The sequence below is a fragment of the Plutella xylostella genome, chromosome 13 (assembly GCF_932276165.1).
Source record: "Plutella xylostella chromosome 13, ilPluXylo3.1, whole genome shotgun sequence".
Classification (NCBI taxonomy): domain Eukaryota; kingdom Metazoa; phylum Arthropoda; class Insecta; order Lepidoptera; family Plutellidae; genus Plutella; species Plutella xylostella.
In genome coordinates this window covers 6,521,647-6,535,708 of record NC_063993.1, presented here as the reverse complement: position 1 = coordinate 6,535,708, position 14,062 = coordinate 6,521,647, and the positions used below count along the sequence as shown (strand labels likewise).

Genomic DNA, 14,062 nt, shown 5'->3' with positions numbered 1-14,062 from the left:
TTTTAAAACTTTTTTTTTCTGTATCATGATATATATTTTTTAGATATGAGATTGTTAGCAACACTGAAATACAAACCATTTGGAAGCTTTATCTTCCGGCAATATGATGGTCGGAAACTCGGAATAATCCATCGGGAGTCAGGTCGCCGTGGCAAGTGGAAATTGCTATAAACCGAGTTCCTGTTATCGGCGCTGCCACCCCGCTAGGAAATGCTTTTAGCAGTTTTATTGCCATACCGTAAGCGATATATTATCGGTACCAACTGATCCCGATATTGACTTGTAACTGTATCGATATCGGATACGTCCGTTATAAACTGGCATACATCTTTGTATAAATTATGTTAGGTATCTCTCATATCCTGTCGTACAAAGTAGGCAGGTACTTACATAACATAATATTATTTATTTAACATAATTATAATATAGCAACTATCTGCATTTGTGGTAAAGTGGTAAAACGCTGCTTGAACATCCTAAGGTCCCGAATTCAACATCCGGTTCTCGCACTGAGTGTCCCCCCCCCCCTCAATTTGTGTAAAATAATTGTGTTATCAAGTTTGGTTAGGACATTTTACGCTAATCACCTGATGTTCGAAGTAAAATTAGCCATGTTGACGGATATCCATGTAAAGCAGTCTGTCCTGCACATAGCGTCGGGAATAATAATTATATAATCTCTACGCCCGCGCAGATGTCTGATCAAAATGAGCCTCTGTAGTCGAGATTCGGCTCGTAGAACATTCATGTGGCAATCAGTAAGACTATGGTTCGTCTTTCAGAATCTAAGCGGAGCATTTTTAATTTATAAATTATAAATGCCACTTTTATCAAATTTATCCTATCATCTGCATGCCACATGATCATTCATTTCTTTTAGGTTTTTTAATTTTATTCCCTAACTATTTCCGTTCTCGATCGTTTAAGAACATATGATCGAATCATTTATTCACATCCATGTCACTAGCAGACGTATCTTTGCAATTTGTTCTGAACTTCCGACGTTTTATTCCTATTATTGTAAATAGTGATGAGGTCATTCATACATTCGTACGTGCATTTTATGTTGATTGTAAACAGTTAATCGAAAATATTGATTGCTAGTAGTTGTCCATTAACTACGAAGCAAATAAGATAAAAAACATTTATTGTGGTGCTCATATCTCATCCTATACCCATTCCAAATTCCATGTCGGATTACATGATCAAACAAAGCGCTTCCTACCGTTCTCACGTTCTGACCACGTTGTAATACTCACCCGACACCTTTTCGGCAAAAAACAAATGTTTTGTTCACAACCTTTTGACCCCTGTCATACCCAGCGTCCTTGGTGTCCGTCAAATGCAATATCAATGAAGGGGTCAAGCGAACCAATGCCAGTTTAAACATTTCGACTGTTTCGTTTTACATCCAGCCAGCTACGTTGTCGTTGGCCACTTAACAGTTGATTGGTGTATTCTGTAGCATTACTTGGGGTAACGAGCGCGTCAACTTTGTGCTGGCACACTGCCAAGCCGAGAGCACAGACCGCATAGTCCTCACCGCAACCTCCCAAAGAACATTGAGCCTCAGGCCGTTGCTGTAAGAGCTAAATTAGAAACCTCCACGTTTAGAGTGGACATAGTATGTAGTGGATGTAACACCGCACGGCGTATGCTGATACGGGTAACGTTATGTATAAACGTTCACACAGTAGAACCAATTAGTGTCTGGAGTTGTAAAGCCTTTCGTAAAAGTTTTGCGTCCTGCCGGAACGCAATTTGTTTATCTCATAATAACATTGCTGCTGGAAATTAGGACTCTTCACAATAAATGTTGAACTTGCGACTTAGTTCGCCTTCCTGCAAGTGTTGTATGTTATGTTATGGTTGACCTATCATATAAAGAAGCAAACTTTAAAGTATCGTTCTTTTTCACCCGCTATCTCTGAACTCCTGCTCATCTCGGGGATATACAGAAATAGTTGTATGTACATCGATTTGAAGTATTCATTATACAATAGTATACACAGAAATTTATTATTGAAATATATTCACCTCGTACATGATTAATTTCACTTTAAAACTGAATTTTTGAGTGCTAGAGCAGCTTTTATGCTGAATTCAATTATAGGTCACTGTAGCGTAAAGGAAGCACTTAATAGGTCTGTCAGTTTCGACCTATTTTATGGATTCTCGAATGCCCGTTTCTGATTTTAACTATTCATTATTGGCGTTGAGGCTGCAATATTTCTGCTTTATCGCAGAACGTAGGCGTTGCGGTTTGTTTTGCTATTGGCTTTCATGTCTTGTTATTAATGTAGAACCATCATGTAAATGAAACATAGCAAGCAATTAGGTAAGTATATCAAGAATGTTCTAATGAAGGACAGACCTTAAAATATTCACTAAACCTTAAATTAGACACATTTTCTATTGATAATATCAATATACACTCACGTGCAAAGAAAAAGTTCCACTTACAAAATGCAGACACCAAATGGCCCCAATTTTTTTAAACATTTAATACGAAATTTGATCAAAATATTTACTTTTTTAGTTCGTAATAATCTGATGCGCCGTAAAATGTACCTACTTAACTATTGCAGAAGGCGTCATTAAGTTACTTTTTCCATTTAGAAGTACAACATTTGGTGATTTTCTTAATGGAACATTTTCATTGCCCGTGAGTGTATATTGGATAGTACTTGAATTTTAAACAATCTCGCGTGTCTTAGAAGGGCTGTTTGATCTAAATAAAGTTTACAAGATGGAGAAGTAGGGAAGTACTGTAAGTCCGTAAGTAACAGTAACTGTTTGGTTGCAGCGACGCAAGGAGCGCGGGCGCATCGCCACCGAGTCCATCCACACGGTGGAGCAGGCGCAGCTCGGCGAGCTCAGCAAGCAGATCCCCGACGGAGACGCGGAGAAGAGCCCGCTCTTCCGGTTCCCCTTCCAGGTATGTGCTGTCATCAGCAGCTAACATTGTTCCTCTGGTGTAAAGGTGTCTAGGAGCAATACAACACCTCCACCCATACATCCATAATGTGGAGCAGGCCTAGTTCAGGTTCCCCTTCAGTCATCAATCGGGCAGCAATTAAAATAAATTCAAAATTCGAGCATGGGGAGCATAAGACGGAAGTTGAATCTATGACCGGTAGGAGGCCCTCTAGGCAATATGATTTTTTAGTGCTCTTATTACTTCTGGCCTACTGCGTTCACTCACTGTCTATTTAATCAACTCGGTTGTCTTCTATTAGGTATACAAATACTGAATACCTACACTAACAACTCTAACAAGTCTAATAACAGTAAACATCAGAATAACATTGTAAAGAAAAGGCTAGACAGTGAGTTTCCTCTCCACGCACAACATTGTAGTCCTCATAAATCTGATCCCGGGGACGCGTCCTGCATATCAATGTGGCATCCCGGTTCTACTGTCTGTATTTATATTACAGAGTTTGTTTTACATGGCGTGTGTTGTCGCAGGTGGGCTACACGGAGCTGAGTAACGACTACACGTTGTATCTCGTCGCTGACGGCTTCGCGGAGCGCCTGCATTGGATAACTACTATCAGGAGCAGTGAGTGTTGACGTTAAATTACCTACAGACAACAGCTACTAAGATATATTTTATGCACCGTAAAATGGGAATACATTATTTCACACACGATCGTAGGGAAGTAAGTGCATTTTACTCATTCCTAACTGGCGATACGTGAATGTAAATGTACAATGATTGGGTGATTACTTGCGAGCCACCTCTATCTACCCCTTCGGGGATTACAGTTGTGACCATAATATTTAACTTAATGACTGTCTCTTCTATGTGCATGATTAATACTTTGAATAAGTCTCTAATCTCTCTCTCATCTCCCACCAGTCTGCGTAGCGAACCCGCGGCGCGCGCGCTACCACCCGGCGGCGTGGTCGGCGCGCCGCTGGGGCTGCTGCAGCGGCGCGCGGCGCGCCCCCGGCTGCGCGCTCGCCGCCGTGTGGCCGCTGCCCGAGCCCGAGCCCGAGCCCGCGCCCGACACACGTGAGTCTGTCTGTCTTTACGCTACCTGTCACCCGCAGTCATAGTCTGTCTTTACGCTATCACCGGGCGTGGTTTTCTTTCTCTTCACTATATACCACCCGGCCGGCGGAGTTATGCGCCGCTACTAATCGACGGCGTAGTCTGTCTTTAGCTACCGTATGATTGGTATCAGCGCTGTGCTACCATCCCGCGGGTAGGTCTGTCTTTACGCCATACGGTGACTTAGTCTAAGGCTACCGGCCACATCCCAGCAGCGTGGTCCATCTCTCCGGTAGTTGCATTCCACTCAGCGGCTCTTCACTTGAGATATCATACGTTTTCATTGAATATTATCATTTTGGGCGTAGAATAGATAGAAGGGCGATACGAAACAAGGATGTGAGTTTGGTTGAATTTATTCAGCACTCACGAAGATTTATTAGATTTCTGTGATGAAGAAGCTGAAAACACTTTAACACTTCCTTTCTTACTCATTTCAGTCTTCATCGTACTGTATTTAGTCTCTTTAGTCACACCGTCCTGACTATTTTGATCGTGTGCCGTGTCAATACACTTTGATTCCAGCATTCTTCAATGCTATTATCGACCAACGCGACGTATTTGAACTCTTTTGCTTTGTTTCGTCTGAGGCACTCGGTCTGTGAAACTCGCTCTTGTATTTCAAAGCCTGATCGGTTGAGTACTAGTATTTTACAAAAGAAAGTAAAGAAGACGTTTAATAAGTACTTTGATATTTTATAAAGTTTATTGTCAATTCAGTATATCGGAACACGAACACCACTTCAGCACGGTGATACTTATATGCCCCTTCTATAATGTAAATAGCAATTTTTCATTCCGTAATATTGCTCGTAATGTGACTGAGGTGATCGCATCTACATTTTTTTTACATGTCTTTATGGCACTGCGCTAATCTAAAGGTGCAAATTTTCGGAAGGATGCGTCAATACTGCATTTCTATGGAAGTAATTTGGCGTTCATAGAAACGCATGTATACAACACATTGTGATGTTGCGTCGCTAAATATTGCCTTAATAAATGAAGAGAAACTTATGAAGGTACTTGCAAACACAAGATTTAAATCGGCTGATGGTAGACAGATCCTCTAGAATAGATAAAACTGTAATAGAAGATAGGTAGATATAATCAGGATCAAACTTGTTAGAGTTGTTAGAACTAACTGTCCACGCAAAACTCAGCATTTCTGGGAACAGTGTGTAATCCAGTTGACAAACAAGCTCGAAATGGAAAGTTAGGCAAAAACATCAAATCTATTATGCTCTCTTGGTTAAAGGATCGTCCTAATCTCGGGTTTAAGTGTTCATTGTGATTGAACGAGACCACATCAAAGTGTTTTGCTGCGTAGGTGGACCTCGGTGACTGACAGCACACTCGACCACGCCACAATCTGTCTCGGGAGAAATTAACTAACCTTTGAAGTGTTTTGTTCATAAATTTGTTAATTATAATTATCCTTTTATGAATATTTTATTCTTCTTCTTATAGTGCCTCTCCATCATTGAAGGTTGGCAGTCAGCTCTTTGCAGCGCTCTCTATTCCTGGCTGTTTTAAATAATTCTTCCACGGTTTTTACATCGGTCCACTCTTTGATGTTGCACAGCCACGTCAATTTTCTCCTTCCAGGCCTTCTCTTTCCTTCCACTTTGCATGGGCAAACGATACCAGCTGCTACATACCATAATAATGGTATTATGGTATGTAGCAGCTGGTATCGTTTATTACGCAAAACGTGTCCTAAGTAGGCTACTTTGCGCTGCTTAATGGTACGCACGAGTTCCACTTGCTTATGCATTCGTTTCAGAACTTCGACATTGGTGACTTTATCGGTCCAACTGATTCGAAGCATGCGTCGGTAACACCACATCTCGAAAGCTTCAAGTTTTTTCTTGAAGTTTTCCTTTATGGTCCATGACTCGCACCCATAAAGGACGATGGGCCACACGTAGCACTTCAGAATCTTGGTACGGAGTTTTATAGAAAGTTGTCGACAACACAGAACTTTTTTCAGATTCATGAATGACGCTCGGGCAATTTCGATACGCACTCGTATTTCAGTATCACTCCCCCATGAGTCCGTCAGCCATGACCCAAGATACTTGTATTTGTCGACTCTTTCAATGATGTTCGCTCCTATGCGTAAGTCTGTCGTCGTTTTGGGCTCATTCGCGACTACCATAAACTTCGTCTTGGACACATTCATGTTCAACCCAACTCTTCTGCTGCACTCGTAAACTCTGTCTACAATCTGTTGGAGACCTTCTTGGGTGGATGCTAATAGGACAGTGTCGTCCGCGTAACGCAGGTTGTTGACCACGCGCCCGTTGACGACGACTCCTGCTTCCACGTCTTCCAGTGCTTCTCGTATGATTGTTTCGGAGTATAGATTGAAGAGCAACGGGGACAAGATGCATCCTTGACGGACACCTCGTTGAATACCAACGGCACCTGTTTCCTCTCCATCCACCAATACCGTTGCTGATTGCCTCCAGTATAGGTTGCTGATGATGCGTATGTCTTTGCTGTATTGTATGAATATTTTATTAGATTAGTACTTATCAGAAGAAATTGACCTATATTTTCCATGGCCACTTATAAATTAGAGAGTAATCTCGTTGGTGGATAGAAAACGAAAGATTTTTGCTCGCAACCAATTAGCAAATAATTCGTGCGATTGCGGAAGTAAGACATTTGTGTCTAAACTGTGTTCGCATCACGTCTATTGGATTTAATTGTGAAATACCTAAATCCATAGAAAATGGAACCACCGTTTTCTCGGTAGTTTGAACTTAATGGTACTCTAGGAAAGGAGTAACAATAATAATAAAACCAATTTTGGGTGTGTGTACTGTGTAACACGTTATTTGTAGATGCATGAACGATATTTGAGAGCGCTAAACACTAGTTTAACGTGTGTTTAGTTTAAATATGCAATAAATACATAATCAATAATAATAATAATAATAATAATAATGTCCTCCTAGCCGAATTTCGACCACGGCGGCCAATCTCAACTGAGATCAGCCATCTACGCAGGAGTAGATTATAGTGCCCAAGTGTGTGCGCAGTACACAGGAGCACTCTCTGTTCCATCACTCTCATAGCCCAATGGGACGGATTGACCGACACGACTGGAGAGAGCTAGGCGCAGGACCGACTGCTTTACATGCCCATCCGACAGCATGGATCGTTTCACTGTTTCGGACATCAGGTGATCAGCCTTCTATGTCCTAACCAAACTCAGAACCACAATTTAGAAACACAAATTGATGGTCCCACCCGGGAATCGAACCCGGGACCTCTGGGTCATGAAGCGAAGCTTCTACCACTAGACCACAGAGGCAGTTAGCAATATAAGAAAACTTATAGGCATAATAATAGGCGTGTCGACAGTATTACATTATCAAAGATTTAATGACTTTAGAGGAAAATACACATTCAAAGGATTTAAAAAACTGATTTAGTTTTATTTAAAAAATTGAGATTAATAAGATTTTCAATAAAATAAAAGAGTAAAATACTGCAATCGGCCATTTTGACTGAAACGCCAATCACAGCGCATGACGTCATACTTATGTACGCTTCACTATGTGTTGATTACCTTACATACTGATTGCGCGTTACGATTGATTATATATTTGTTTTTGTGATTTATCGACTTTATAACACGAATCTATCTTTAACAATGGAACCAGGTTTTGTTAAGGCAAACAGTGCAAATTTGCCCAGGATCGATTTATTGATGTTGGGCGAGTTCCTTGCAACAAATAAAGAATTTTGCTCTTCCGAATTTAGAAACGTGAAAACCTCTTTGTAAGTTTATTTTATTAGTATTTATCTTTAACTCTCTCTCTCTCTCTCTCTCAGCCTTCTGTAGTCCACTGTTGGACATAGGCCTCTCCTAACGATCGCCACCCCAAACGGTCACCCCCCATCTGCATCCAGCGGCTTCCCGCTACCTTCCGCAGATCATCAGACCAACGGTTTGGGGGTGACCGACACGCCGTTTGCCGACACGGGGTCTCCACTCCAGAACCTTTGTACTCCAGCGGTCGTCGGCTCTGCGGGCTACGTGACTAGCTACGTTATCTTTAACACTAGATATAAATATGACTAAGTAGCAATCAAACTCGTTTTAAACTCGTAGAAGTTTATTTCGCCGAAGAAGTTTGTTTCGTAGAAGTTTGTTTCGCCGTGCAAGCTTTAACCATTTATCTCTTATTATTTTCTTGTATGGGACATGTACAAACACCTTGTTGGGTGTCGTTATTGATGTATTTTTGCACTGAGGCACTGCACACCGCTTATAAACTTTAGAATTCATTTTTAACACAAAAAATACGCAGTGTTTGTTTACTTTGCTGTTGTAAACAAATTTGACGTACGTAAGTGTGACGTCACACACGACGCCATGACACGGCGAGCTGTTTTCGCGCAGTATTTAAAAATGATTATAAAAATGGCTTTAAATTTCCAAAATCTTAAGTTTATTACCGAAATAAAGGTTTTGTTGTAAACAATAGATGGTTATCTGCATTACGGAAGAGGATTTCAAAATCATTCGCCTTGCCTATTATATTATGCCTATAAGTTTTCTTATATTGCGTACAATATTATTTTCGTTATTACTTACCATACCAGGCAAGATCGTATGAAGGTTGGCCAAGCAGCTCGTATGTACTCTTACTTTTACCTGTGAGGTGTACTGGGACTTGTGACTCATCCAACTTTCACATTATATGTATTACTGACAAGTTGAAATATGTCGACTGTAGTAAATGAAAGTTTAATCACTATGTATGACTCAATTTTTGGATTTTCGATCAGTAATGTCTGAATGTTTGATGTTTGTTCAATACCGACATCGGATCAATAATTAGCAAATTTACATAGATTCAAGTCCAAAAAACGAGAAAAAATAATGTTTCTGATGTTTCAATTGAAATAAGTACCGTGTTTGAATGTATATAGAAATTGAAGTAAAAAAGCAATTACCCTTTCCCTTTCAGAGGGCGTTCAAATAAAACAGAGATGATGAATTTGGTTTTTCATTTGCCTATTTAGGAGCTTATTTTTCGTCGAAGTATAAAGCTTTAAAACTCTTTGAATTTAAAACGAAGTTTTGTAGTATCCACTTCTTTTAAAAGACTGAATTTAATACGAACCCTATTAACGCTTTTTTGTAAGCTCTTAAAACCTCTCTGCTTATTTCAAAAAATTCTTAGTATCTGTTAGAATAAGTACATGTCAACGTTATATTAGGAAATCTGGGCCTAAAAATGCGACCCATAAAAGACTAGGTACTACCGAAATCCGTTGGGCTAAATACTCCTGTCCATAAGACCTTAACTGCGGAAATGGCCAGCGCCTATAAAAGTAAGTCGGTCAACCAGCGGGTTTTAAAAGTAAAAACTGTACGAATGCATTCCATATACGTACACACTTTTATTGAAAGACGTGTTTTCAGTTCAGATGTTTCTTCTATTGAGATAAATGCGGTGTCATAAACTACTCGTTATAGTCCGAAGTTTGTCCGTAAACGCCTTTAGATTCATTGATTGTCCACTTAGGTAGTAGGTACGTCTGAACTTCAAAATCGAATGTAGAAGCACAGATTACTGAAAAGTTACAGAAGCAAGTTGCATTTTAAAAGTTTAAAAATCTTTAAAGGACAAAGGCAGGGTTCTAAGGACGTTTTGTACCACTATGGAAATGACGGGTTCCGTAATGAAAGTACCATGATTAGAGAGACACTGTACAGGTACACAAGTCAATTAATTACTAGATTTTTAGAAGCTGGGAGAAAAGAGAAAAACGGAATAAAAGAATCTTTAAAATGTAGTCGCAATGGAACGTAAACATTCGTAAAGGAAGAATGGAACGTCAAGTGAAGTAATGTTTATGCCAAGTACTCTGTGATTTACGTCATAAATGTCTAGGTTGGATCTCAGTATAATGATAAAAATTGACAAACCAGAGCAGAAAAATTGAAATGATAAAAAAATGTGTCATGTCAACAAATAAACGTCAACACCATGTCAACACTTGAACAACACAAGACGAACAACGTGAATAATAATTTGATAATAATATGTTAGGTATATCAAGTTATATGTTTACGTTTAAATAAATACGGGACGTGCAACGTACATAATAAATATAATGATTTTATTAATATTATCGACTAGATCAGGCTACTACTTTCATCATGGAATAATGTTATACTTATCCAACTTCTGAAGTTTTTAAATGCCATTCCGCAACAGGGATCTGCTATGCCATTTCGAAATGCTATATGTAAAGGTTCTACTATATGGGTATGCATTTGGCGAGTAATGTATTGAAATAAAATATACTGTTTAAAAGATCATTGTTTTATTTACATAACATAATTTGCCTGGAATCAACTTTAGGAATTTTATGTTCCTATTACCTACTCTATTCTATTCTCTGTTGGGGTGTAAGTACCTGCACCTGGCTCTCTAGATGTGCTAAATCTAGATAGGTATGCAGGTTTCCTTCACTGTAAGTGTGATGGTATACATTTTAATTAAATTCAAAGAACACATTGGTACATGTCAGCGCCGGGATTCGAACTGAAGAACGCAGTTGCTCTTCTCATATTTGACTTAGGTATTTATCACCCTATGGTTGTTTGTTTGTTTATTGTTCATTTATTTATAATATTTCTTAATAATATATACAGTGTTCATAGAAAATATTGTCAGGATTTTGCGTGTTCTCGTTCTGCTGCTTCTGCAGGTTCCTGATGAAGAAGTGGGACGGGAGCCTGCCGGGGAGGTGGAACAGGAACCGGGTCTGGTTCTCCCCTTTGTCACATTTGTTCTATATCTTCAGCAGTTTCAGCGGTATTCAAAATATTAAATAATTAGGTTAGGTAATGGAAAATGAAATAACAACTACTATGACAAGATTGACAAGCAAGATTCAGTGTTATTAGATTTAAATATTCAAAAATATCGATTATAGTGAATCGAATAAAGAGAAAAATAAAATGGTTTACTATAGATAAAAGTCTTCAAGACTTAAATATAATGATATTTTATAAACCAAATGTACTAGTTGTGGCACAAATAGTACCAGAACATGTAATTTATTGATAAATAAAATATCTTTTGTATTTAAGAATGTATCGATATTCCTATTCGATTTTTTTTTGCTCGGATTTGCTGGTAATATTCCGAGGTCTGGCACCACTGTTGTTACGTTCCGTTCTCTATATGTTTGTTTTTACGTTCCATTATCCTTAGATTTAAATATTCTTCATTTATCATTTTTTCTTTTCCCCCGACTTCTAAAAATATTGTAATTACTGAAAATACCTTATCTAAACTGTATTAATAAATGGCGAAAACATGGTTCTGAAACGCTCCAAAAAAAGGCGGTACGCCCACTGCCGTTCTCCTTTGAACAACGAACATGTTTTATCAACTTTATTGATGAAGCGTTTAAATTGCACCTTACTTGAGGTTAGTACTTCTGAGACTAGCTGAGTGATAATGAGGTTTTAGACCTCAACAATGTTAATTACATAATATTGTACAATTTAATTAGCAACCGGCTTATACCAACTCTAACTGGTAACATTAATTGTTCGTAATTGATTGATGTTTGGAAAAGAAGTGGTGTATTGTATCATAACAATAATAAATTAACCGATCGTAGTGGTCAGGGCCAGGTAGAGGCGCCCGTTCTAAGAATCCACATATTTTTTTCTTTTTTGCACAGTTTGATTCAAAAAATTATCAATTTTCCTGTGTAACTCTACCATATCTATAATTTTCCTGTGTCGTTTATCTACTTTATTAGGCACATACATCAACCGCAGTTAAATGAATAAATGCCGAGTCGCGGGAATGAAATTATTGACTAGTTTCGTCTCACGAGCAGACTATTGACAATATATCGCTATTTTGGTCAAGTTAGGTGAATCGCAGCGTATTTATGTCCATATTTGTATTTTTCTGATTTGAGGGTAGTTTATAAGTACATATTTTAAAGGGTTACTTATCAGATGCAGATAGGAAACAGCAGAATTTGACTATGTGAAGATTTAACCTTGACATGAAATATGCTAGAAACAATTCTGCATAAAATTTTAATACTTCTTTAGCAAAGTTGAAGCGGAAATGACTTATTGCGTGACATCCTCATAATAGTTTGAAACTTTGAATGCTTAGTGCGTTCTTGATATTTAAAAAAATGGACTTGAATATCGTTTGGATATTTATCAATATCCTTTATAAATAATAATAATATAAATGGTAGAGTCATGTTTCTTTTATATCACTTTATCTAAATTAAATAATCAGAATACTAATTGCGATGAAGTCACGCTAATTAAAAATCTTGATACTTGAGGTATTTAGGTAATATAATAATGACTATAAAATTTGCAAGTACGTCACATGGCGCATCGGTCACGCTCACGTCCCAGCACCAGCTGTCAGTTATTTCTGTGAAATAATGTTCAGATAAACAATAAAATATAATTTTTGGTCCGAGCATCTGGCCAGTTTTCTGCATGTAAGGCAATAGGGTCTCCAGCCATTATACAGTGGACCCACGCAAATACTTGGTGAAAAGTGGGTGCAGAAATGAACCTTTGCCTACCCCGGAATTCACTATTTCAAAGTGGAAGTGTCTGTCTGTACGTTTCAGTGGTATACATAAAAAAATAAAATTTAAAAAGGTTTTTCCAAGTACCGTCTCGAGATCTTTTCGTCCTATGATTTGTTAAAATGTTTTTGTTTTTTATATTTTGACATCTGCAGTAATATGTACTTACTTACTTACTTACTCCGCTGGCTCAGCGACCCAAAGTGAGTCTTGGCCTCCGATACAAGAGATCGCCACTTCTGACGGTCCAGTGCAGTCTCCCGCCAGTCTACGACTTGTAGCTCGCGCAGGTCCGCCTCCACCGCGTCACTCCAGCGGTACCTGGGCCGGCCCACCGGTCGGCGCCCCGTCGGACGGCCCATGTAGGCTCTTTTTGCGCTACGATCTTCTCCCATTCTCTGGAGATGGCCTAGCCAGCGAAGTCTGTGGGCTTTTGTTTCTCCCACTATGTTAGCCCCCGCCATCAGATCTTCCAGTTCGGCGTTTTTCAGGACTCTCCAGCTTCCATCGGGTCTCTGTCTTGGGCCAAAGATCTTCCTTAGGACCTTCCGTTCCGCCACCAGCAGTTTGCTCTCTTCTTTCTGCGTTAACGTCCAGGCCTCACACCCGTACATCAGTATCGGTCTTATTACCGTTTTGTAAATTCTGAGTTTGGTGTTTCTGCTCAGAAGCCTAGACGTCAACACTTTATGCAAAGCGGCACTGCAGCGCAGGAAGCTTTGGATGCGGGTATCGATTTCCTCGTCGCGAGTGTTCGTATCCGTGACAGTGCAGCCTAGGTATTTAAACCGGGAGACCCCTTTGTACGTCACATCTCCAACCTGCAGGTCTTGTCTGCGAACGGACTTGTCCTTGTAGCGCTTCATGTGGAGATATTCGGTTTTTCCGCGGTTTATTCTTAAACCTATTTTTCCGGCTTCTGTATCAAGGAGTTTCGCAGCTTTCCGAACCTCTTCAGCTGTTTTGCCCAGCACCGCTAGGTCATCGGCATAGCCAACCACCTTGTGCTTTCCATTGAGTTGTAGCCCGAAGTCAAGTTCTAAAACTCCTCTGAGAACATGCTCCAGGGCTAGGTTGAAAAGCATAGGCGATAGGGCATCCCCCTGCTTTAGACCGGTGACCACCGCGAACTCATCCGTCAGTTCTCCTCCAACACGAACCTTCATCCTACTCTCCTTTGTGGCAACCTCAACCATGTTCACTATTTTTGCCGGTATTTTAAAGTTGCGTAGGATAGTGAACAGCGCTTCTCGATCAATGCTGTCGTACGCCTTAGTAAAGTCCACGAAAAGTGAATGGATGCTCTGCGCGTATTCCCATTTCTTCTCCATAAGCTGCTTCAGGAGGAAGATCTGATCGACTGTACTACGGTTGCGTCTAAAG

At 39.6% G+C, this 14,062-nt stretch overlaps 1 protein-coding gene across 2 annotated transcripts in view; it reads left to right on the top strand.

The window, feature by feature from the left end:
• Positions 1-14,062, top strand: part of LOC105380187 (tyrosine-protein kinase Btk29A) — a 32,827-nt gene that overhangs the window by 5,545 nt on the left and 13,220 nt on the right. For both annotated transcript variants that reach the window (XM_048624891.1, XM_048624894.1), the window contains 3 exons: positions 2,807-2,938; positions 3,472-3,565; positions 3,866-4,021. In XM_048624891.1, coding sequence (XP_048480848.1) covers positions 2,807-2,938; positions 3,472-3,565; positions 3,866-4,021 — 382 coding nt within the window. The remainder of the gene's footprint in view (positions 1-2,806; positions 2,939-3,471; positions 3,566-3,865; positions 4,022-14,062) is intronic.